We start from the raw sequence: 24,766 nt of genomic DNA, 5'->3' as shown, positions 1-24,766 counted from the left end.
TATATATACAGAGGTCTGCTGCAGGTCTGGGAAAGTGTGGCTTTGAGCTAGGGCAGGACTGACTGCAGGTAGAGTAGATGGCAAAGCATGGCTGTTAGCGTGGAGTGGAGGATCCAGAAAGAGAATCGTTATTGAAGGTTTCAGATTTATAGTGTGTACTGGGTATCCTGTTCAGGTCGAAACTGGGTTGGTCTAAATGTGGTCCAGAGTCCATGTGGAATCAGACGGTTCTGTAAGTAGGTACTGAGGAAGGAGATGTGGCTGTGGTAGCGAGTCTTTGAGGGCATGGCTGAACGGCTTCAGGCAGAGGAGGGAACTTGGGGAGGGACTCACTGAGACCTTTGTCGAGAGAGGAGGACAACCTCTTCAAGGACTCCGCTGGCGAAACCTTCTCGTTCATTAACACAGAGGATGAAAGGCTTACGATAATCGGGTAGGCCCAAGGCTGGGGCCTGTGTCAGAGTAGTATGAAGTTTTTCAAATGCTCGCAGCCACTCGGATCCAATCAATAGAACGAGACTGACCCTTAAGGGTAACCTGATGCAAAATCGCATCCATACACCGATATTCAGGCATCCATTGGTAACGATAGTTCACCATATTGAGAAAAGACAGTATCTCATGTTGTGTGGAGGGTCGCAGGGCATTAAGAATAGCAGCAACATGATTAGGACCAAGGTGACTGGTACTGCTCTCCAGGATGCAGCCTAGATATTGTAATAAGGTTTGAGATAATTGTAGCTTGGCAGTAGAAATGCGGTGCCCGCAGGAGGCCAAGTGGATCAACAAGGTCACAGAGTCCCGCTGATGGTCAATGTGGGACCGCGAGGTGATGTGGAGGTCATCAGCATATTGCAACGCAGTGCTGCCACAAGACAGACAGAGCTGAGACTGATCCGTTCCCGCAGCGTACACTACTGGACTTTGTGTGTAACCCTGAGGAAGACAAATCCAGGTGAATTGTTGGCTCCCGTAGCTGAAGGCAAAGAGATCCTGGCTGTCCTCATGCCGTGGAAACGCTGAGCAGAGGTCTATGACCGTGTAACAAGCCGAATCCGGAGGTCGTGAGGAAAATATGACATTGGTATCAGGGACGACCGGTGCCATTGCGATAACAATCTGATTTATGGCACACATACCTTGAACAAACCGCCACTTATTGTTCCTGCCTGGTTTGGCGATAGGTAAAATGGGAGTATTACAGGGACTTTGAGTAGGATGCAACACCTCCTGAGTATCAATCAAAGCCGAATGCCCATTTCAGCATCAGGGGACAACCTATATTGACGGATGTAAGGGAGGACCGCACTAGGATGGACAGTAACATGGTGCGGTCGAGCAGAAAGCACCAACCCCTCATGATTTTTATGGAGTGCCCACAAGGAAGAGGAAACGGACGCTAGGAGCGATGGAGGCATATAGACATGGGGCAAGGGTGGCTGACGCCAGAGAAAAATTACTAGCCTGTGTTGCAGGGTCAGAGCATTGTATCAGCAAATTCAGGGCCTGCGCCACAGAGTGATCACGGAGGTCCAAGAACACACCCCGATCAGAACAGTGGATTGACGCACCGAGTTTACGCAGGGCTTGGCGACCCAACAGGCAAACAGCTGAATTCTTGGCAATGACAAATGACTCCTCCACCTGGAACTGACCTATCTAAGTGGGAACAAATTGGGAGAGTGATCCCATCATGGGAATTCTGGCTATACCGATGGTGGAGACAGTTTCAGTGCCTATCGAAAATTCCATAAAGGGTGGTACAGATGAAATAGTCACGCTGGAGTCAACTAAAACCTTGACATGCTTCCCCTGAACATCAGTTTCCTTCATCGCATCTTCAAGGGGAGAAGATGATAGCTGGAACAAGGCAGTCTGTACTGATAACCCCTCCTGGCATCTCTATTGTGTATTCTGGAAGAAGTCCCGTGAGTGTAAAAGGGCAGGCACATAGGGCTGAATTCCTGCAGTTGGAGGAGGAGTAGCCAAATGCAGCCGATAATCCCTAGCCCAGTGACCCTTCTGACCCCACTGATGGCGAATTTCACTATCCTTGGACTGAACCGGCCCCTGCCCCTATCTAACTGAGGTGGATAATAGGTTTGGGATCTTTTGTTATAAGATTGGTGATATTGGACAAACTAGCCCTTGGGACCCGAGACCTCTTATTGAATAGACCTTGTCGATCCATGTTAGTGAGGGAGGTAACTACAGCCTCCTAATTCTGCTGTTGCCAGGTGAGATTGATAAGCTTGAAAGCCTGTGCTATCTGGGATTCAATACAATTTAACAGTCTGTACCATCAAAGGATAGCTTCCTTCCAGAGGCACTCCCGCAGATGATTCCCACTGTCCTTAAAACGGATGATAAAATCAACAAAGGATTCCCCTTTCTTTTGAAGGCATCTAGTGACCTTGCTAAAGTCGCTATGCTGCCTGGCCCCATTTGAGATGGCCTGCATAACTCAGTTCTGGAGCTACCCGTCCCAGAGGATATTTCCCTGACCCTGCTGCTCCTCTGGGTTCCTCTATCCAATCTCCATTTTCCCTGGCTGGGACTGAAAAAGAATCCTTAACGGCTGCCCAGGAAGTGCCATATGCAACTTTTGAGCAGGAGCAGAACATCCCTGCGTAAAGGGTTATAAATTTGGCAGGATTAGACCAGCCAGTTATGGAAGGGGATTGGCTTCCTTAGTGGGTTAAGGGCCTCATTGATCATGCTCCTAACCTCAGGGGCAGACCAAGGCTTCAGGATAGCTATATCGCCGACCATCAGTTGGGTGACGGGAGGGGTGGAGCTAGAAGGTTTATTTTCATCGGAGGTGGCGGAGAGCTTCCCAGATGCCATATTCAGGTGACCCATTTTAGTCTGACTGCGAGTCTGCATCGTAGTGGGTTGGGTAGAATCAGGTGTGGCTATAGGCAGGTCAGTAGTATGGACTACATCCTGGTAATGTGGAGCTTGAAAAGGTCAGGGCTGCTGTTCATGCACAGCTACTGCCAGGAGGATGTTCTCCATAACTGTATCCTCCTGAGATTCAAGTCGGGGATATAGCCCCATCGAGCACTTGAAGGTGCCTCCTTCTGTGCACCAGTATCTGGGAAATTGATGACATTTAGCAACCTCCTAACTATTTAACAAAATAATGCATCATATAACATTTGTCCCAAGTGAAATCACCACCTCCTTCCTGAGTAATTTCTTGCCATTCCTTAATTTTACTGCAGTTAAAAGAGCCTTCATAGAGCTAATGGCTCTAGAACCATCCATAAAGATCACTACAAAAAGGAATGACATGCCTGGAATCTCGTGCTTCAAGGAGCACCGTATCCCCTGGTGATCCCGGTGGAACGATAGGGTCTCCTACGTGTTGCCATGATCCTATCACCTTAGAATGTCTTTGTTTTGTTCAGTTTTCCATCTTTAGGCCATGTTCTGGGTGCCTCATCCGCGTGCGCAGAGAGGCACTGACTGCTAGCTCAATTTCCCATTTCCGAAAGCCAGAAAGAGAAGTCACGAACCAAGAAAGAATCTTTAACGGAGAAAAGAGAAAAAACTATTACCCACACCTGCATGCACTAACTCACCAGTGTTTCTCTTCCGTCCACAAGGTCCACAAGTCATTCACGTGAGGTACAATGTGTTGCTCAGCAATGAAAGGACAATGTTCTATTTCAATTCGATAGCTACCTCTTCTTAGTCTTGCTCACTGCCCTAGTAAGTTTAGTCTTCTCCGTGATTTTGCCTCAACCTTTCAGTAGTCTTGGCTCAACTGGAGTCACTGGCCAGACACCAGACAGCCTTTACACTTACCCTCCATGAGGGGAGCAGTGGGCGCAGCCCCCTTTCAGCGAGGACTCTCCCGTGCACTATTTCCACTATTTCCTCCCTTTTGTTATTCTCTAATTCCATATTAATCGGGATCCTACCTGACTACGCCAGATTCTTTTGTGTAAATTTGGTCTGAGACCTCGAGTCATGTTTCAAGAAGCTTTATTTTTCGTGAATTCATGGAGAGGCTGCCACACAGTTCTTCATTATCCCACAGCACTCTCCAGAACTGAACAATCAACCTATACTTATACAGTGATACAAACAACTTGGCTTACATTCCACATTTACAATAATTCAAGATAAAGATAAACACTGCAGTTATCGCCTTGTTGCTCAAGGACACACAAACTAACGAGCATATGATATACTCCCTATATTTTGTCAAATTATAATTATACAACCTCAGTCTTTATCTCCAGCAGTGTTTTCCTACTAAAGCAAGAGGCTGAGAGCCAAGATAGTTTTTACCTTGGTCCAGTATCCCATCATGCAGCATTATGCCAAGTTCTTAATACTTCCACACTTGCAATGATCTTGAGTACTTATTTTAAGACTGAGGGAAATTCCAGTTTGTGATATATGAAGTTTTTTTTATATATTCCACTAGGTCTAATTAGAGCTTAAAGTTGTAGAGATCGCCATAGGCGTATGTGTTAGTTTGCATTGGTGTTGTTGAAGAGAGAGTGACATGCTGCTGAAACTTTTTGTCTGCACTAAGGGCAAATGCAAGAATGCCAAACTTAAAAATTGTCAAAATTTGACATTATTGCATTTATTCTGATGAGTGCAAGATGGAAAGCTTTGGCAACATATCATTCTATTCAACCCTCAAGCTGTGCACTATAAATTAGATTAGATTAGATTACTTAGATTAGATTACTTAGTGTGGAAACAGGCCCTTCGGCCCAACAAGTCCACACCGCCCCGCCGAAGCGCAACCCACCCATACCCCTATATTTACCCCTTACCTAACACTATGGGCAATTTAGCATGGCCAATTCACCTGACCTGCACATCTTTAGACTGTGGGAGGAAACCGGAGCACCCGGAATAAACCCACGCAGACACTGGGAGAATGTGCAAACTCCACACAGACAGTCATCTTAGGCAGGAATTGAACCCGGGTCTCTGGCGCTGTGAGGCAGCAGTGCTAACCACTGTGCCACCGTGCTGCCCACAAATGAATCATTTTCTTTTTCACCAACTAATTTAAGTAATCTAGGGAAGTTTTAGAAAGGTTTTTCTGATTTTGATACTTGTAATCGTTAACATGAGGTACAGTGTGTTGCTTAGCAATGAAAGGGCAATGTTCTCGTTGTTGTTACACATTCAAAGCAAAGTCTGGTAGATTTTGATGTATTTTTAGTCCAGATATATCTTGGATTAGTTGCTTTAAAGTTACATAAAATTTGATGGTTGGGGATTCAAGATGGCGGTGACCCAGTAAGTCTAAGTCTGCGGTGCTGTGCCTGAGACTCTGGCGAAGTGGGAGCCCACCTTCACCTCACCTTTTAAATCATTCAGGATAGCTTTTGTTCAAACACCAGTTAACAGTTTGGTGTTTCTTTCAAAATGACTACGGGCAAAAACTTCCGCAGCTCACAACAGGCGGGGTCCCCTCCCCCACCCCCTCCCGCAGCAGCAGAGACATCCGCGGCCGCTTCAGGGGACTTGCCTTCGGTGGTGAGCCTGCTCTCCGGGATCACCAAACGCCAAGAGAAGGTTGGCACTTTTATCGAGGAGACCCGGTCCAGCTGCAGAAGCATGACCAAGAGATCGAAAAACTCGAACAGCGTGTCAGAGGGGCGGAGCAATGGGCCGTGGCCTCGGAGATGTCTGCCGAGTCATTCGTGGGTCAGGCCCGGCCTCTGAAGCAGCAAATCCAGACCTTGGAGGAGCGCATCGCCGACCTCAATAATCGGGGTCGTCAGAAAAATATTCGGTTGCTGGCCCTTCCCCAACGGGAAGAGGAAGGCCAACTTGTGGATTTCTTGGAATGATAGCTCCCACAATTATTGAAGTTGGAGTCGGGGCCAGGTGCGGGTGGAGTGGGCCCACCGGGTTGCTGTACGCAAGCCCGGGTCGGACCAGTGCCCCTGCCCGGGTCGGACCAGTGCCCCTGCCCGGTTCTAATCCGACTCCAATGCTACAAAGAAAAACAAAGATCCCCAGGCCATGATGCACAAGAGTTCCAGGATAATGTTTCAGGATTTCTCTCCAGCCGTAGTCCTTAAGAGGAGGGTATTCAATGAGGCAAAGAAGCAACTGAAAGACCTAAATATTCAATACTCCATGTGTTATCTGGCAATGCTGCACATCAGCCATGGAGGACCCGTTTATAACTTTGGATCTCCGGAGAAAGTAAAATAATTCTTGGATTCTCTTAAATAGACTGCGGGACTCGAACCATATGGATAATGACTTTATTTCCCCCCCCCCTCCCCCTTGTTTATCCTTTTCCTTCTTCATCTGCTTTCCACTCATCTTTCCCTGGGGGTGGGGCTTGTCCTTTACTCTTCCTTTGGTCTCTTTTTTTATAGCTCGTGCGGCTTACTCGATTTGTGGGGGAGGGGGTTTTGTTCTGTTATGCTTTTCTTTTCTACAGCGGGGTTTTCCTCTTTCTTTATCTTAGTTGCCTAATACTTGCTGGCATTGTAATTTTGTAACTTTAGTAAAACAATACAAAATATAAACGCACCCAGGTATTGGTGTGGTGGGGGAAGGTCACTCACTTTTAACTCTGGTTTTATAAAACACTTGAATTTGTTTACTCCATTCTATAATTGCCTGGGCCGAGGACAGGGCCCTAGCTAGGAGAAATTTATGGTTGGATTATTGATAGGTAGTTATGCCCCCTGGGAGCAAGAGGGAAAGTCTCCTTTCAAATATGCTTTGTGTTTTTTTTTAACGAGTAGTTTTTAATTGTGTTGGTTTAAATGCTTTAAAGAATTTTTGTATTTGTGAATTTTCTGTGGTATTTATTCAAGGCCTTTTGGGTGGGGTTCTTCCTCCTGGGGGGTTTTGGGCTTGCCTGGACGATCGTGGCTAGCCATTCGCTTCGGTGGTGCACTTGGAATGTCAAGGGGAGCAATTCGCCAATCAAAAGGAAAAATATATTACCAAATCTTAAAAAAAGAAAGGGTTGACATATCTCTCTTACAGGAGACACATCTACTTGTCAAAGAGCACTTAAAGCTACAAAAGGGTGGATTTGGTCAGGCTTTGTTTTCATCTTTCAGCTCAAAAAGTAGGGGAGTAGCCATTCTTATTCGGAAGAATCTTCCTTTCCAAATGTTAAGCCAGATAAAAGATGAGTCTGGATGGTATATATTGATCAAAGCCCAAATACATGGAGAGGAAAATGGAATTTTGAATCTTTATTGCCCCCCGGCACACCCTTTTAAATTTGTAATGGAAGCATTCTCCAAATTGATGGCTCTCGGGATGCGGCATAAATTATAGGAGGAGATTTTAACTCTGTTATGGACCCAGAGACGGATAGGATACCTAGGAGCACTACAGGTAGATCTCTGAGATCGAGACAACTGACGGATCTGAACAAGGAGCTAGGACTAGCAGATGTGTGGAGGTGCCTTCATCCCCAGGGTAGAAACTTTACTTTCTACTCTAACCCACACAGGTGCCAGACCAGAATTGATATGTTTTTTGCCCCCTCAACCCTTTTGAATTCGATACTGTCTTGTAAAATAGGTATTATAGCTATTTCTGATGATGCCACAGTATATATTGAAGTCAAGATTAGGGATGATGAAATAGGCACCCGACATTGGCGTATGGATCCTTTCTTATTAAAGGATAGCAAATTTATAAAGTTTTTTTGCAGGAATTCAAAACCTTCTGGGAAATTAATTCTGGTATGGCCAGTAACCCGTCGATGATGTGGGAGACCACTAAGGCATATGTGCGAGGCTTGGTCATCTCATATTCTGCGACCCGGAAAAGACAAAAGGGAGAGCAACAGCACCTGCTCAAGGCTCACTTGAAGGCAGCTGAGACAGCGTATGTTGACGGGTCGTCCATTACTAAGCTACAAAGGATCACAGCCCTTAGGGCAGCCTTGAATACTGCACTTACCCAAACAGCAAAGAGCAAAGTATAATTTGCAAAACAGAGATTATTTGAATATGGCGACAAGCCTGGCAGATATCTAGTGTATCATGCCAGAAAGAAAAAGGCTCCCCAAGCCATTACGTCCATTAGAGAAAGTGCTGGTACCTTGACTTGTGATCGTAAAAAGATCAATACAGACTTTAGAAAGTTCTATTTCGAATTGTATAAGTTGCAGGATTGTGAGGGTAGAACTGGGAAGATGGAATTGTTCAAAACTTTGGCTCTTCTGGGCTTAACCTTGGAGCAGGTGTCGATCTCGAACACCCCCCTGACAACCCAGGAAGTACTGGACACGGTTAGGTAGCTTCAGAGTGGTAAAGCACCTGGGCCAGACGGATTCCAGGTTGAGTTCTATAAAGAATTTATAGGGGAACTGGCTGGGCCACTCATAAATATGTACAATTACTCACACAGTCAGGGCTGCCTCCCGCCTTCGTTGAGAGAAGGAAATATTTCTCTCATTCTTAAAAAGGGAAAGGCCCCCAGAAGATTGCTCTTCTTATAGACCCATATCCTTGCTAAATGTGGATTTCAAAATTCTTTCCAAAATGTTAGCATTACGACTGGAGAGGGTCTTACCATACATTATAAACCCCGTCTGATCCTTTTTTTATAAAGGGTCTCAGGTCAACTAATAATATTAGAAGGGTCTTAAATATGATACAAGCCTGTCAACAGGGAACAATACCAGGTTTAGTTGTCTCCCTGGACGCAGAGAAGGCATTTGATCGGGTAGAATGGCCATTTTTTTTTAAGCACTGGAAAGGTTTGGTGTCAGAGAGGTATTTACTAAATAGGTTTCAGTATTATATAATGATCCCAAAGCAGCGCTGATCACCAATGGTTTAGGTTCGGATAGCCTAGTGTTGGCAGGGGTTGTCATCAGGGATGTCCTTTTTCATCATTATTATTCACGCTAGTGATTGAACCACTAGCGGAAGCTATATGAACTGACCGTAACGTAATGGCTCCGAGGGTTGGATCGGGCAAGCACAAAATTACTCTCTATGCGGATGATGCCCTCCTCTTCTTAAGTGATCCTTAATTCAAGTGGTCAATCTATTTTGATATGTTCTCGGGTTACAAAATCAATTTTATGAAATCGGAGGCCATGCAGTTGGGAGGTCTTGCCAGTGCATCCAATTTACCGGACGGATCTTGTTTTCCCTTTAGGTGGTCACTAGAACGTTTTTTATACTTAGGTATTTTTATCACTCCAGTATTTGGTCAGCTGTATGAAGCCAGTTTCCTACGCTTAATTAAAAAATAAGGCAGGACTGGGGAGATCTCCCAATATCCTGGTTAGGCAAAGTAGCCTTAGTTAAGATGAATGTTCTACCTCGTCTTCTATATCTGATGAGAATGCTCCCCTTGATGCTGCCGAGACAGGCATTTATTAAGCTTTATGGCTGGCTCGGCTCCTTTATTTGGAATCATAGATGGCCCCCTATCAAATTAGAAAAGCTGCAGCTCCCACAAGCAAGGGGTGGGTTGGACTTTACAGATTTCAGGAGGTACCAATTGAGCTTATTTTCCTGTGTAGCTGATTGGGTCTCTTGTGACCCATAATCAGTCTGGTTAGATATTGAGACCTCCCAAGAAAAGGAGAGCTATTACAGATTATTGTAAAAACCATATTGTACTAAATACAATTAGAGCCTGGAGGATAATGCGACAAGATGAGGGTAACCTGCAAAAAACCTCCCCTTATACCCCTACAGTGGGAGCATCGCGATTCCAGCCAGGACTGACAGATGCTACATTTAAAACTTGGAAGTCCAGAGGTATCTCCTGCTTGGGGGATCTGTTCAATGGGCAGGTTATGATACCCTTTGAGCAGTTGTACTAGACGTTTGGACTGCCTAACAGGGACCTCTTTCGGTATTTCCAAATACACGACTTTATACAAAAGAAGACCACACTGATAGTTAATCCCTACAAATCTGATAGGGAAAGGCGAGTGCTATGGTCAGTACTCTTTACCACTCATTACACAATAAAGCATCGCAGGACATGGAACAATTATATAAAACCTGGAATCAAGAATTAGGATTGGCAATCTCTTTAGAAATGTGGGAGGACATCTGGGAAAATGCCAGAAAGATCTTTATTTGTTATAGAACTCAGGCTATTCAATTAAAGATACTCCACAGGGCTCATATGGCACCTGAACGACTGGCAAAATTCGAGGCAGGAGCCTCCCCAATGTGTCCTAAATGTGAAACAGAAGTTGGCACACTCACGCATTGTCTATGGACATGCCATAAGGTCTGCAGGCGTTGAGATAGAGTGGCGAATGCCTTGAAAGAGATCTTGGGTACGGAGATTAGACTGGATCCAGTGTCCCTGCTTTTGGGCTCTTTAGATTTTCCCTCCTTGGATGTGTATGGGAGGAAATTATTTACCATTCTCTCCTTTTGTGCAAGGAAAAATATTTTAGTGAATTGGGTAGCGGAAGGCCCCCCAGGACTTTCGAACTGGTTCAGCATAGTCATGGTATATATCCCCCTTGACTTCATCACAAATATGGTGCACCAAAAACCGGAATTATTTTAGAAAACATGGTAGCCCTTTTTGAACTGTATCGACACAGATATTTCAGCCATACCGCCCAGGGCTTTTGTCTAGCTGTGGCAGTGGTTCTGGCTGGCTTGGGGGGCCCCCAAGAGGAGGAATCCCATACAAATATGGGTTTTATTATGACTTGATGCAAGTGTGTTTTGAGCATGTATCTAGTTATTTAATTATTTTGTTTATTGCTAGTAATGTATTTTATCCTATTTTATGTTTTGTTTGTAGGATAGATCAGTAGTTAGTTGGGTTTTTTCCCTTTTTTTATTTTTATTTATTTTATTTTATATTGGTGCTTATATTTGTTTGTATTACTTTTGTAATTTTGTAAAAAAAACTTTAAAAATTTTCTTTTTTCAATAAAATTACCTATATAAAAAAAATTTGATGGTTAATCAAGATCATTGAAATCTGGGCAATAGGATAGCTTTGTTCCAGTTTGACTGTAGATCACCATTAATAGGATTACGATGCCACCCACCATTCGAACTGCAAGTGGACAAATTATTTTGAACCACAAATCCAGTTGCTGCCCTTGACTGCAAAATTGCCTCCTTGACCAGCTCACCCCACAGCCACTTAATGGCCCTTTATTTGGCTTGAGATGCCACTTGTCTATTTTCCCCCACTTTCCAAGAAGTCCTGCCTACCAATAGCCAGCAGCTGTCTGATCCTTGGTGTTACTGCTAGGATTGTTGTCTTTTAGAGGGGAAATGTGTTGCTGTGAAGCTGGATTTCAAGTAAAGTTTATGGTTTCCCCAGGATCAAGCCGACAGACCTAGTAAGTGGGTTGAGTTTAGCAAAGCCAGGTCGTTCCTGCATGATAGGAAATTTTTTAAGTGTGACTTGACAAATGATGATAAGTGACATCAAATATTCTGTCCTCTATACTTTTTATACAATAAGCAAGTAAGAGACTGGTAGGTATGGTGGTTTCAGAACTGTTCTTTCAGTTCTGCAGTCAGAGTTTCAAATACAGTCCAAGTCATTTGAAATGAAAGTTTCCTATACCAGTTAGGTCCTGCAAGAAATTAAACTTGAGACTCAAATCAATGCCTTGTCAGCATCAGCTCATAACTTTAAGCTGTCCCTAACTTGACAATCCCACTGGTTTGCTTAAGCTGAAAATGCAAAGGGGATGAAGACGCACCTTTTGGCGTGTGGAGTTTTCGTCCGTTACTAACCATAATGAACTAAAATTAAACTTGATGTCAGAGTCGTTACTAAAGCAATCAGCTGTTTGTGGGAGAAAGGAACTTTGCATATATTCAAATTATGCACCATTATGATATATTTTAAAGATTGTTCTTGAGCATCTTTCAAAAGAGTATCCATGAAGACCAGAATGGATGAACCACATTATATGACATGTCCGAGTTGGTAATTGGAAATGTGATTTTTGTTACAGGGTGCCTTCACAGCAGCTGCAGGAAACTTACAGACTTGTTTGTTAGCGCTGGGACGGGCACTACCTGCATCACGGTTGGATTTGGCTTGTAGCCTTTGCTGGAATATCATTCGGCACAGTGTTCAGAAAGTGGTGTTTACACGTTGGCTCTTGAAATGGACCAGGGGGTTCCGGCAGGAAGTGCAGCTCCAAGAAGAGGCCAAAATGAGTGCACATGATGCTGCCTTAGTTTATCATAAATTGCATCAGTTGCAATTAACAGGTACTTTGATGCATTTCACCATGCAGTCTTACAACAGAAAAAAGTAATTTGGTCCATCAAACTTGTTTGTTCTGTGAAAGCGCTATCCAATTCTTTCATTGCCTCTACTTTTTCCCTAGTCATTAACCTTTAGTTAATCATCTAATTTGATTTTGAAAATTACAATTAAATCTGCTTCTACTATCTTTTCAGGCCATACATTATAAATCACAGTAACTGGCTGTGTTGATATCTATAGAAAATTCTGTTGATCTGTCCTATGAATTTTGGCAATTGCCATGCATCTTGTAAGAGGTATTATCTGGCTGAATCCTTGGTTCTCATAAAAATATTAACTTTTACACAGCTGGAAAGAAGTGTTGACTTTGCTTGATTGACAATGGGCTGAGCAGTGGCAGATGGAGTTTAATTTAGATAAATGCAAGGTGCTGCATTTTGGGAAAGCAAATCTTAGCTGGGCGTGTACACTTAATGGTAAGGTCCTCAGGAGTGTTGCTAAACAAAGAGGCCTTGGAGTGCAAGTTCATAGCTCCTTGAAAGTAGATTCACAGGTAGATAGGATAGTGAAGAAGGCGTTTGGTATGCTTTCCTTTATTGGTCAGAACATTGAGTACAGGAGTTGGGAGGTCATGTTGTAACTGTACAGGACATTGATTAGGCCACTGTTGGCATATTGCGTGCAATTCTGGTCGTCTTCTTATCAGAAGGATGTTGTGAAATTTGAAAGGCTCAGAAAAGATTTACATAGATGTTGCCAGGGTTGGGGGATTTTTCTATAGGGAGAGGTTGAATAGGCTAGGGCTGTTTTCCCTGCAGCGTCGGAGGCTGGAGGGTGACCTTATAGAGGTTTATAAAATCATGAGGGATGTGGATAGGGCAAATAGACCAGGTCTTTTCCCTGGGTTGGGGGAGTCCAGAACTAGAGGGCATAGGTTTAGGTTGAGAGGGGAAAGATATAAAAGGGAATTAAGGGGCAACATTTTCATGTAGAGGGTGGTGTATGTATGGAATGAGCTGCCAGTGGAAGTGGTGGAGGCTGGTACAACTGCAGCATTTAAAAGGCCATCTGGATGGATATATGAATAGGAAGGATTTGGAGGGATATGGGCCAAGTGCTGGCAGGTGGGACTAGATTGGGTTGGGATATCTGATCGGCATGGACGGGTTGGACTGAAGGGTCTGTTTCCATGCTGTACCTCTCTATGACTCTATAATTGTGACTGTGCATCTCTCAGAGCAATGCAACCTATCATCTGGGTGCCCTTGTGTATGAATTGCAAATGATTAGTACGCAAGTACAACAAGTAATTAGGAAAACTAATAGAATGTTGTTATTTGTCAGAAAAGGTATTGAATACATAAAGTAGGAAGGTTATGTTTCAATTATACAGGGCACTGGTGCAATTGCAGCTGGAGTACTGTGAACAATATTGATCATTTTAATGCATTGGAGGCAATTCATAGAGGTTTACTAAAGTAATACTTGGAATGGGTAGGTTGTCCTGTGAGGAAAGATTGGATATGAAATCCTCAAGGGTGTACTCGGTAGATATTGAGGATCCAGAGGGAACATGGTTTTTAAAAAAAAGCAGGGGTTGCCCATTTAAAACACAGATTAGTTGAACTTTTACCACTGAGGTTCAAGAGTGTTTGGATCTCTTCTGGAAAAAAGTGGTGGAGCAGAGTCTTTGAATAGTTTTAAAGTAGAGGTATAGATTCTTGTTAAGAAAGGGGTTGGAAGATTACCCGGGATAGGCAGGAATATGGATTTGAGGTTGCGGTTGCAATTACAGCTGCGTGATCTTGTTGCATTCTGAAAACGACTTAAGGAACTGAATGCCTTTTGCTTTTTCCTCCTCCTGATTTGTATGCTTCTATGATTCCATCTCCTGATCTGAGATGGTTAGTATGTTTAAAAGGAGTGGAATGCGGTCAATATTTGTGAAGAGTGACAGTGTTATGGGTGTGAGATGGCACAAAGCTGAGTGTGAACGTTGTTGCTTGGATGGGATGGTGAGGAGGTGTTTTGAGAGAATGAGTGAAGCTGTAAGGTGTACTGTTCTGAGGATTGTTATGCATCAGAATGCTGGGGAAGTCAGTACGAAACTTCACAGCTGGAAGTGTTTTACCACCCTCTTTTTCCTGTTCTCCCAAGGTCGTTAAACCACTAGGGACATTGTATCGAGACTGAAAAGTTCCCACATCTATTGCAATGGCCCTTCCATCCATTCCTGCTTATTTGGAGAGGTTTACCTCTTCCTGTTTCATGAATAAGCATTACCTTAATCAATCTGCACAGTTCTCACAGCAGAATCTCCTGAGTAAGAATCGGAGACCTGAAGAACTGCTGCCTTAGGTCTCCTTTCCCTACCTCTGCTTGCTGAAGCCATAGAGCCACTGTCTTGTGGGCCATTAGAAACCCTACTATGGGCGTGAGGGGATGTAGTGTGACCATTGAATTGGAAAGGAGGCAATGAGTGCGGACCTTGGGTGATGATTTTTTACCTTTCCTTTTAAAAGAATCTGGCCTAAGGCTCACGATTCTTCTGAGGAGAAGCTGACTCTGCAAAAAATTTGGAGATACGATCCACTAATAGAGCTGACCAGGTCAGCAATTTCCACAGCAAGGAAAATCAGGGACACCAGGAATGAGAGTGGGAATTCTGAAATCAGGTCCCATCCACCCCTGTTTTTAAAAAACTCTGGCATTTTTAAAACTCTGAAAATCCAGCCCAATAAATTTGTTCTTTCACTTGTCCTTCACATGGACGCATTTGGTCAATTAATGTTTTTGGATAAAATTGTATTTCTTTTGTTCTGAAATTCCAAGTGAAGCTGAAGGATGGCATACTTAGTGCTACTGAGATGGAAATAATTTATCTTTTTCCTGTTTTTAATGTAGATAAGTTGGTGCAGAGTCCAGTGCGTGCCATAAGCCTGGCTCTGTCTGCGGTTAACCTGGCAGAATGTGCTGAGGAGAAAATCCCCCAGACACTCATGGCAGAAATCTATGTTACAGCTGCCATTTGCTTTAAAACCAACTTTGGAGGCAGACTGACTTTTTTATCGGTGAGTAGGTGCTCAGTGAGGTTACCATAGACAGGACTTGCAACTACTATTCACGTAATTCTGATGTTTAGCTTCAGGGCAGGGTATCAGTAGGAATCCAGGTGGAGTAGACTCATACAGTACAGAAACAGACCCTTTGGTCCAACCTAGCCACACTGACCAGGCATCCCAATCTGATCCAGTCCCATTTGCCAGCATTTAGTCCATATGTCTCTAGACCTTTCCTATTAATGTACCATTCCAGTTGCCTTTTGAATGTTGTAATTGTACCCACCTCTACCACTTCCCCTGGCACCTTGTTCCATATACACACCACCCCCTGCATAAAGCAGTTATCCCTCAGGTCTGTTTCTAACCTATGCCCTCTAGTTTTGGGCTATGCATGCACACACGCAGGCACCCGCAAACAGATGCATATATCCCAGGCACAAGACTTTGTCCTTATCTATGCCCCCAGTGATGTATTAAACCTGTGTACAATCACCCCTCAGCCCCCGATACTCCAGGGAGAAAAGCTCCAGCCTATTCAGCCTGTCCTTATAATTCAAATAACACCCACATCCCACCCTAAAGTTGTGGCAATATCCTTGTAAATCCTTTCAGCATCCCCTCAAGTATAACAAGATGCTTGCTATAGAAGGGCGACCAGAATTGTACACTATTTTAAAAGTTGCCTCACCAATGTCCTGTAGAGCTGTAACATGACATCCGCCTGACCTATTAAAGCAGGTGTACCAAACACCACCACCACTATCCTGTCTATCTGCGACTCCACCCTAAGCTCCTTGTTCAGCAGTACTCCCCAGGGCCCTACCATTAACTATATAAGTCCTGCCCTGATTTGCCTTACCAAAATGCAACACCTCACATTTATTTAAATTAAATTCCATCTGACACTCCTTAACCCATAGCCCATCTGATCAAAGTTCCATTATACTCTGAGGTAATCTATGCCAACCACTACACCACTTATTTTGGTGTTAGCTGTCAACTTACTAACCATATTTTTTTTCACATCCAAATCATTTATATAAATGATGAAAAGTAGTGGATCCAGCACTGATTCATGTGGCACATCACTGGTCACAGCATGCCAGCAGAGTTTTTAGTTGCTAATACATTTGCAGAGTTCTCATCTGTGGCTAGTACATTTAGAAAACTGAAGGAGGCCAACCAGATACACAAGTCTTGCTCTTCTATTGGATAATGCACATTGTGGTAGTGTTACTGCAGAAAAAAGCAGTGTTTCAAATTCACTTCCTGGCAAATATTGACTCGACCTGTGTTAGCCAGGGCACCTGATATTTTGCAATCCTTCCTTCCTTTCTCAAACCCACCTTCACTCAAGCTCGGGTACAATGGGTAAAAGTTCTTAAGTATTCTATTCCTGATTGTCCATCTCTGCACATTGCAGCATTTATGCAGGCACCATTGCATTTAGTTTTGATGTTCTGGAGAATCACATGCCTTGCTAACACTGAATCTTGCTTAGACATGCTGAACCATATGCATCTTTAGGATAGGCAATGATAATATGGGAATCGATATGTTGTACCTTAAGCTTTCAAACTGTGGGCATGATTCTTCTCTCTGCTTGAATGCTGAGGAGAGTATAAAGAAATATAGGAATCTTGAGCACCTTTGCCTGATCTGTATTTCCTTCCCCATCTCCTGCAACTGCCTCTGGCTGCTGGTTCTCCACCTGTCACCTGCAAATGGCAGGAAGAGCCTGGGTTCCAAGGAAATTTTTCTCATCTGCCTATTGTCTGCTTGGAAGGTGCCTGTCAGGCCCCAGGAAGTAATATTGAAGTAATGATTGTAATCTGTTTATTTCCTTTATCTTTCCAGCGCTATTTCCTGCGACGAGCCCAGCGAGTCTCTGAGCCTGGCACCCGGCACTGGCTTTTCCATCCCTTGGGACGCCAGTTCTTTGTGGAATGTGATTGGTCACTTAAATCTACGCCTAGAGAAAGTCTCTTCAGCTCTCTCCGAAATCCAAGTAAGTAATGCTGAATAAGATGTCAGTACAGTACTGACTACGGTAAACTGACCACTTTGCAGTCAAGCAATCTGTCCTCCCTTTGTTTTATTGTTTTCTGCCCACATCCGTGTGTTTAGCTTCAAGATAATTGCCTTCTCCTCAAACAGCCTATCTTCAGATTTGGGCTTCTTTTGTAATATAATATTTATTACATATAAAGATTATTTGCTACAATACATGGTCAACAGATGTACCAGGCTTTAATCTTACTGCTACATTGCTTAAAGACCATTGCATATACTACCGAATTGTAGTTGGCCACTCCAACTACACATGTTCACCTAACCTTCTCTTTCAATCTGCTGGAATGTATAAAACACTGGTTAGGCCACAATTAGAATATGTATTTAAGAATAATATATTTGCAGTAGAGAGAGTACAGAGGAGATTTGCTGGGATGCTGTCTAAGTTGGAGGGTCTGAGCTAAAGGGAAAGATTGGATAGGATGAGCTTGGAACAAAGAAAGTTAGGGAATCTAATAGCGCTATAAAATATTGAGGATCACAGATGTGCTGAATATGAAAGCACTTATTTCATATGTAGAGGGATCAATAGCCAGGGGCCATAGATTTAAAATAAGAGATAATTCACCTCTTGGTCTTCTAAGAATTCTTTTCATTAAGGTGATGGAAGTCAGAAACTCACTGCTTAAAAGGGTGGTTGAGTGAAAAATACTCATCGTTTAAGCAGTATTTACAAAGACACTTGTGTTGTCATAGCTTCCAGAGCTATGGTTAAGAGCTGGAAATTGGGATTAGTGCAGTCAGATTTTTGACCAATATGGATACAGCGGGCCAAATAGCTGCCTCCTGTGCTGTAAATCTTTGAGTCTGAGAGGACGTTTTGGCAAAACCTGGAACTTGAACAGTTCTTGTGGTAAATAACAGTGTAAATGGAACATAGCATATGTAAAGATAGGGTGAAATTAGACAATGAGAAACTGATAACTACTGAGAAAACTAGAAATCATGCCATTGATCATCTTTCTGAGTCTCCTGTTGTTCCAGGAGGTGATTCTTATCAAAAACATTTGACAAATTAGATCATCTGTTTTAACACGTTCTCCCCGTGTCTGCGTGGGTTTCCTCCGGGTGCTCCGGTTTCCTCCCACAGTCCAAAGATGTGCAGGTCAGGTGAATTGGCCATGCTAAATTGCCCGTAGTGTTAGGTAAGGGGTAAATGTATGGGTGGGTTGCACTTCGGCGGGGCGGTGTGGACTTGTTGGGCCGAAGAGCCTGTTTCCACACTGTAAGTAATCTAATCTAATCTAATCTAATCTAATTACAATACTGTCATTCCATTTAAACTAGTACATAATCTATATCAGTAGTCTGTAACCATCCTATACCTGGAGATGACCACTTCTAATACAGTATGGCTTATTTATTTTTCTCTTGCAGTTGATCCAGTAGCCCAGGTGAACCAGGCATTTTGTGAAAATCTCCTTGAAAGAGCTGTATGCTCTCTGCTTAAGCCAGAGACTGAGGAAGCTGGGTATGTTCAAAAGCACCAGTGGTCTAATGTGCATGTTTCAAGTGGGCTGAGCTTGGAAGTAGTAGCTGATTGAGAGTTTGGTGTGTAGCGGCAAAGTTAGGACACCATTCCCAACATTTCTAGTGGTATAAGTCATTCTGCTATAATGTACGTTTCGTCAGTGTGAATTGGCTATAAAGCGATTGATGAATTGTGTACTTTGTTTGGATAGTGTGAACTTTCTACTGAACAGGCTAATTTTCTATTAGCGATCTTCTACAGCACGCTTTTTTATAGCGGTTTTCTATAGCGCGAGGTTGCAGAGGAACACAACTGTCACATTAAAGTGGAACAACCTATAACTGGTTTTATGAAAAATTTCCTGATTACCTTTTAAACCTATTCCCATCTAGGAGGGAGGATGATTTTGTAACTAATTACAGTTTGGCCAAGGAATGTGGCACAAGTACAATACATTTATTAAGATGCCCTGCATTTTTCAGCTTCTGTGTAGGAATTAACAAAGTCAGACTGTTGCTTAAAGTTATGATCCATTGTTCAGATCTGACTTAATTCCATCATTAGTATAAGGTGTTTAGCAGGGAACTGTGATGCTGTACTTTATCTTTCCACACTAAGTTCATTTGGCAGAAATTGAATACAGCATAATGTGGGGAGGTGTGAATAGAATATGAATATGAGTAGAAAAACTGATTTTTTTTTAAAAGCTTGTAGAGATACTTAAGTGTGCTTATACAGGCAACACAGTTAGTATATAGGTACAGCAATGAGGATGGCAAATGACACAATGGCTTTTATTACAAGGCTTTAGAGTAAACAAATAAAAAAACCTTGTTACAATTGTGCAGAACTTTGGGACTGCATTTGTAGTGCTCTGTGTATTTTGGTCTTCACATTTTAGAAAGGATATATCTGCATTGGAGGCAGTGTCATCAAGTGGTGTCTGTGATGAGAGGCTGAGTAAATGGGGCCTATATTCTCAAGAATTTAGAAAAATTAGAGATGATCTCATTGAAACATCCAAGATTTTGAAGGTGCTTCAAATAAAATCAAAATATTGAGGATGCTGGAGATCTGAAATAAAAACAAAGTACTGAAGAAACTAAACAGGTTTGTCAGCATCTATGGAAAGAGAAAACTGAGTTAATGTTTTGAGTCTGATGTGACTTTTCTTTGGAACTGGTTTTCTCCTCCTCCTCATTTTGTTTTCGATAAAACGCTATACACCTGAAGAAATATTGCCTGACCTGTAAGCGTTTGCAATGTTTTCTGATTTTGTTTTTCTGTATAAATCTAATTTTTGTAAGTAAAAATATCCTTAATCATCCTGCCAGCACACATAATTCAGTTTCATTTCCATAATTCTAGTATATTAAGGATGGTGTATTGTCTTTGCAGGGAGTTCTCTAATGCCTTTGAGTACTTGCAGTTACTTAACACTTGTGCTGACACAAGAAGGAATTTAACACAGGCATTTGCCATTGATGCCAGTCTGAGAACGACCACAGGTGAGGATGTAAGCTGGAACAATTAGATTTTGAGGTATTTTAGCTTAACCATTGTAAATGAGCTGAAGTATTTTTTTAAAAGTAAGACAAACAGTAAATGACAAAGTATTATTCTTGCCAACAAGTTTACAGCCCTTTTGCAGATTATGTACATTTTTCATGAACAAAGACCTGAGCAATTAAGACACCCCGTTTTGTGTTTGAACAACTGAAACGGCTAAAGTAAAACCAGACTACACGGAAGCCATTTGAAGTACTTGGCAGGTGTTCTTTACCCTTTTAAGTAGAAAGAATGCTTTGTATGAAAATCTAAACATGGTTTATGTTTACATGAGCATCTTCATTAGAATAAGTAATTGCTGTGCCAGTAAATTGATCCTCCATCCTGTTGTCAGGTCCAGATCCTGTCAGTAAGTGGTGGACAGCTATTGTTATGTTTGCTATACACTGGCTTCAGGGTGACGATTTGAAAGCTAAAGGATTGTCTACTGAAGTGGAACGAATCCCCAAGTCTCTGCAGATGTCTGAGTAAGTCAGTGCTTCTCCAGGAATGGCATTCGGCTGAAGGATAATGCCTTTATGTGGTGATAGGTGTTTTGGAGATCTGAAATAATTCTCTTGCATAAAAACTAATATTGCATTTGAAAGTAAAGTCCTACACCAAAATAGTTATCACTTACCTAAATATGAAGAGGCCATTCAGCCACTTGAACCGTTTTTTGCCGTAAGGCTGATCTGAATCTTAACGCCTGTAGCGACCTTGATTCTCTAGCTCTTCCTATCTTTGTTAATAAAAATCTATCAATATCAGTTTTGAAATTTCCAATGGCTCTCAGCTTCAACAGTTACAAAGTGAGACACTTCCAGATTTCCATTATCCTTTGCAGGAAGAATCGCTTCCTGACATTACCGCTGATTGGCGCAGTTCTAAGTTTGAGGCTTTTCCCCCCTTGTTCTGAACTCTCCTGCTGAAGAAGTAGTTTTTGTTGACTCTTTCAACTCCTTTAGTCTGAAACACCTCAACTAAATTATCCTTTAATCTTCTGTACATGAACCTTAGCCATTATAATCTATCTTCATATTTTAACCACGTTACCCCTGGTAGCTGGGACTGAATTCAGTTGAATCATGTTATGCCCTTGTTATTTTAACATTGCTTCCCAAAAATTCGAAAGTACTTTCAGGGGTTTGTGATTGTGTATATTGGCACCACTTGCTTATCCTTGTCACATGAGGAATGATTTGTTCCCTAAATCCTGGCTTTGTGAAATGATGGCCCTGAACGCTAAAATGTTTAAATCTTAGCACAGTGGACAGCCATTCAGTATCATATTGTTCCCTGCACTCCAGCCTGTCCATTCCACGAGAAAACACAATGATCCAACACTAAAAGGATGTGTGAATTTCGTGGTGCGTCTTTTATTACCCAAATTATTTCCTCATTGTGTCTTGCAACATTATTTCTAGAAGCCCACTGCCAAAGGCAATTCTTCACGTTTACAAGGCTATGCAAGGGAGTCTGTTGGGGAAACGAGAGGCTCATCAAGCAACACTTCTGCATTGTGAAAGGGCCAGTGGGTACCTATGGAACGCCCTGTCTGTCTCCTGCCAACATCAGGATACCACCCTGCACAAGGTATGTTATTGTTCATTGATTTCATCCTGCTCTGAGATGTAGCTTGTGTGCCAAAGCAGCAGGTTTGCATTGCCACATCGCCATGCAAATCTGTTTCTGCAGCAGTGGAAATTCTGCTTTTGGCAAGAAAGGGCTTTATGTTCATCTTCAGGGTAGAAGTGTGCTCAGGTCTTTCAGAAAGGAGAAAGATGGTGGCCTCTGTGGTGCATTGTAGTTGCATTGCATGTGCCAGCGATGTGCAGTGTGTCTGCAGTGCAGTACAGAGGTAAACCCTGCACATCGAGAAATAACAATATTTTACAATCATTGAGGACTTCAATTTGTGTCCAATTCCACCCCTTCAACTGAAGGCCCAGTAATACATGATGGCCAGTACAACTGTTCTGGGCATTTCGCTACAATCACTATATTCCCAACACATTGTAAAAGCCACATTAAGTCTACAGCACAGAACCAGATCATTTGGCCAAACTGGTCCATGTCCACATTTACATTCCACAAGAATCTCCTCCGACTCCTGTCTGTGGGTCCTTGTATTCTTTTCTTCCTCATGTGTTTATCTAACTTTCCCAGAAATGTTCTATGTTCAATGAAATGTATTGTTAGCACCCCTGCCTCAAGCGCCAGAGACCAGGGCTCAATTCTAGCCTCGGGCACCTGTCTGTGTGGAGTTTGCACATTCTCCCTGTGTCTGCGTGGGTTTCCTCTGGGTGCTCCAGTTTCCTCCCACAGTCCAAAGGTGTACAGTTTAGGTGAATTAACCATGCTAAATTGTTAATAGTGTTCCGGGATGTGTAGGTTAGGTGCATTAGTTAGGAGAAATGTAAAGTAATAGGGTAGGGCAATGGGGTTGGGTGGGATATTCTTCAGAGAGTCAGTGATGACTTGTCAGGCCAAATGGCCTGTTTCCACACTGTAGGGATTCTATGATTTAGTTATTTGCTTCAACCACTCTTTGTGGTCACAAGTTTCATAGTCTAACCACTCTCTGGGTAAAAAGAAATCTTCTGAATTTTGTGTTAGATTTATGATTGACTGTCTGATGTGCCATATTTTTAGCCTCCTTCACAAGTGAAAATATCTCCTCCACGTCAACAAATGGAACACCTTCAGACTTCATAATTTTAAAGTCTATTGGGTTAACCTTCAGACTTCTCTTTTCTGGAGATAGGAGCCCCAGCATGTTTAGCCTTTCCTGAGGACCGTGTCACCAGTTCTGATACCATTGTTATGAATTGTTCCTTACACTCCTTCCAATGCACCTCTGTTTTTTTATCATTTCATATATCGATGTTCATTACAGGCTTAATTTCTCCACTTTTCAATTCTATCTGTCTACATATAAACTTGCTTAATTTGCTTATTTTAAAGAACTAATTAGCCTGTTTTGTTATTTTTAATGATTCTGTATTGAAAAAGGTGTCATAAAGATATACAGCATGGAAACAGATTCTTCAGCCCAACTAGTCCATGCCAATCATGTTCCTAAACTAATCTAGTCTCATTTGCTGGCATTTGGCACACATCCCTTCAAACCTTTCCTTTTCATGTACTCATCCAAATGTCTTTTAAATGTTGTAACTGTATCTGCATCCACCACTTCCTCTGGCAGTTCATTCGACATGTGAACCACACTCTGTGTAAAAATGTTGTTCCCATATCCTTTTAAAACTTTCTCCTCTCATCTTAAAAATATACCCCCCAGTTTTGAACTCCTCTACCCGAGCGAAAAGACCCTTGCTACTCACCTTATCTATGCCATTCATGATTTTATAACCTTCTACAAGGTCTTATGCTCCAGTGGAAAGGGTCACAGCCTTTTTTTTTGTAACTCAAACCCTCCATTCCTGACAGCATCCTGGTAAATCTTTTCTAAACACTCTCTAATTTAATAGTATCCTTCCTTTGGCAGGGCAACCAAAACTGTATACAGTTCTCCAGAAGAGGGCTCACTGACATCTTGTTCAACCTCAACATGACATCCCTACTCCAAAACTCAAAGGTCTGAGTAATGAAGGCAAGCATGCTAAACACTGCCTTAACCACCCTGTCTACCTGTGATGCAAATCTCAAGGAATTATGTACTGAACACCTGGATTTCTCTGTTCCACAACGCTACCCAGGGCCCTAATATTAATTGTGTATGTCCTGTCCTTTTTTGTTTTACCAAAATGCAATACATCATGTTTATCCCAATTAAACTCTTATCTGCTACTCCTCAGCCCATTGACCCGACTGATTAAGCTCTCTTTGTAATCGTAGATAACCATCTTCACTGTCCAGTATACCACCAATTTTGATGTCATCTGCAAACTTACTAACCAGGCCTCCTATATTCTCCTCTAAATCATTCTTATAAAGAACAAACAAAAGTGACCTAGTACTGATCTCTCTGGAATACTGCTGGTCACAGGCCTCTAGTCCAAGAAACAACAGTCCACCACCACCCTCTGTCTCCTAACATCAAGCCAATTTTGTATCCAATTGACAAGCTCACCCTAAGTCCCTAGTGATACACTAATTAATAAAGTTATATCATGTGGAACCTTGACAAAGGTTTGACTAAAGTTGATGTAAACAGTCTACTGCTCTCTTGCCTTCTAGTTGGAATTTAGACCTTGGTGATCATTGGTTTACAGTGAATTCTATAAATCATCCTTTTTAATCTCTGGACCTCAAAAATGTGTAAATTCATCAATTAAAACATTCCTACATGGATAAAATCTATTGATACCTGGCAAGATATACTGGCATTGGGAGTATTCCAGTGAAGGTTGACGAGGTTGATTTCAGGTATAGAAGGATTTTCTTG

The 24,766-nt window shown here is 42.5% G+C and overlaps 1 protein-coding gene across 1 annotated transcript in view; it reads left to right on the top strand.

Moving 5' to 3' along the window:
* srebf2 (sterol regulatory element binding transcription factor 2) overlaps positions 1-24,766 on the top strand; it is a 73,461-nt gene that overhangs the window by 40,559 nt on the left and 8,136 nt on the right. The window contains exons 10-16 of the mRNA XM_043679939.2: positions 11,945-12,206; positions 15,109-15,275; positions 17,124-17,274; positions 18,717-18,810; positions 20,209-20,318; positions 20,714-20,846; positions 21,786-21,954. Coding sequence (XP_043535874.2) covers positions 11,945-12,206; positions 15,109-15,275; positions 17,124-17,274; positions 18,717-18,810; positions 20,209-20,318; positions 20,714-20,846; positions 21,786-21,954 — 1,086 coding nt within the window. The remainder of the gene's footprint in view (positions 1-11,944; positions 12,207-15,108; positions 15,276-17,123; positions 17,275-18,716; positions 18,811-20,208; positions 20,319-20,713; positions 20,847-21,785; positions 21,955-24,766) is intronic.

Source organism: Chiloscyllium plagiosum, unplaced genomic scaffold (assembly GCF_037043375.1).
Source record: "Chiloscyllium plagiosum isolate Xiang-an unplaced genomic scaffold, Cpla_swu_hap1 HiC_scaffold_33, whole genome shotgun sequence".
Taxonomy (NCBI): Eukaryota; Metazoa; Chordata; class Chondrichthyes; order Orectolobiformes; family Hemiscylliidae; genus Chiloscyllium; species Chiloscyllium plagiosum.
Note: the sequence above shows the minus strand (reverse complement) of the source record. Positions and strands in the feature narration are given on the sequence as shown.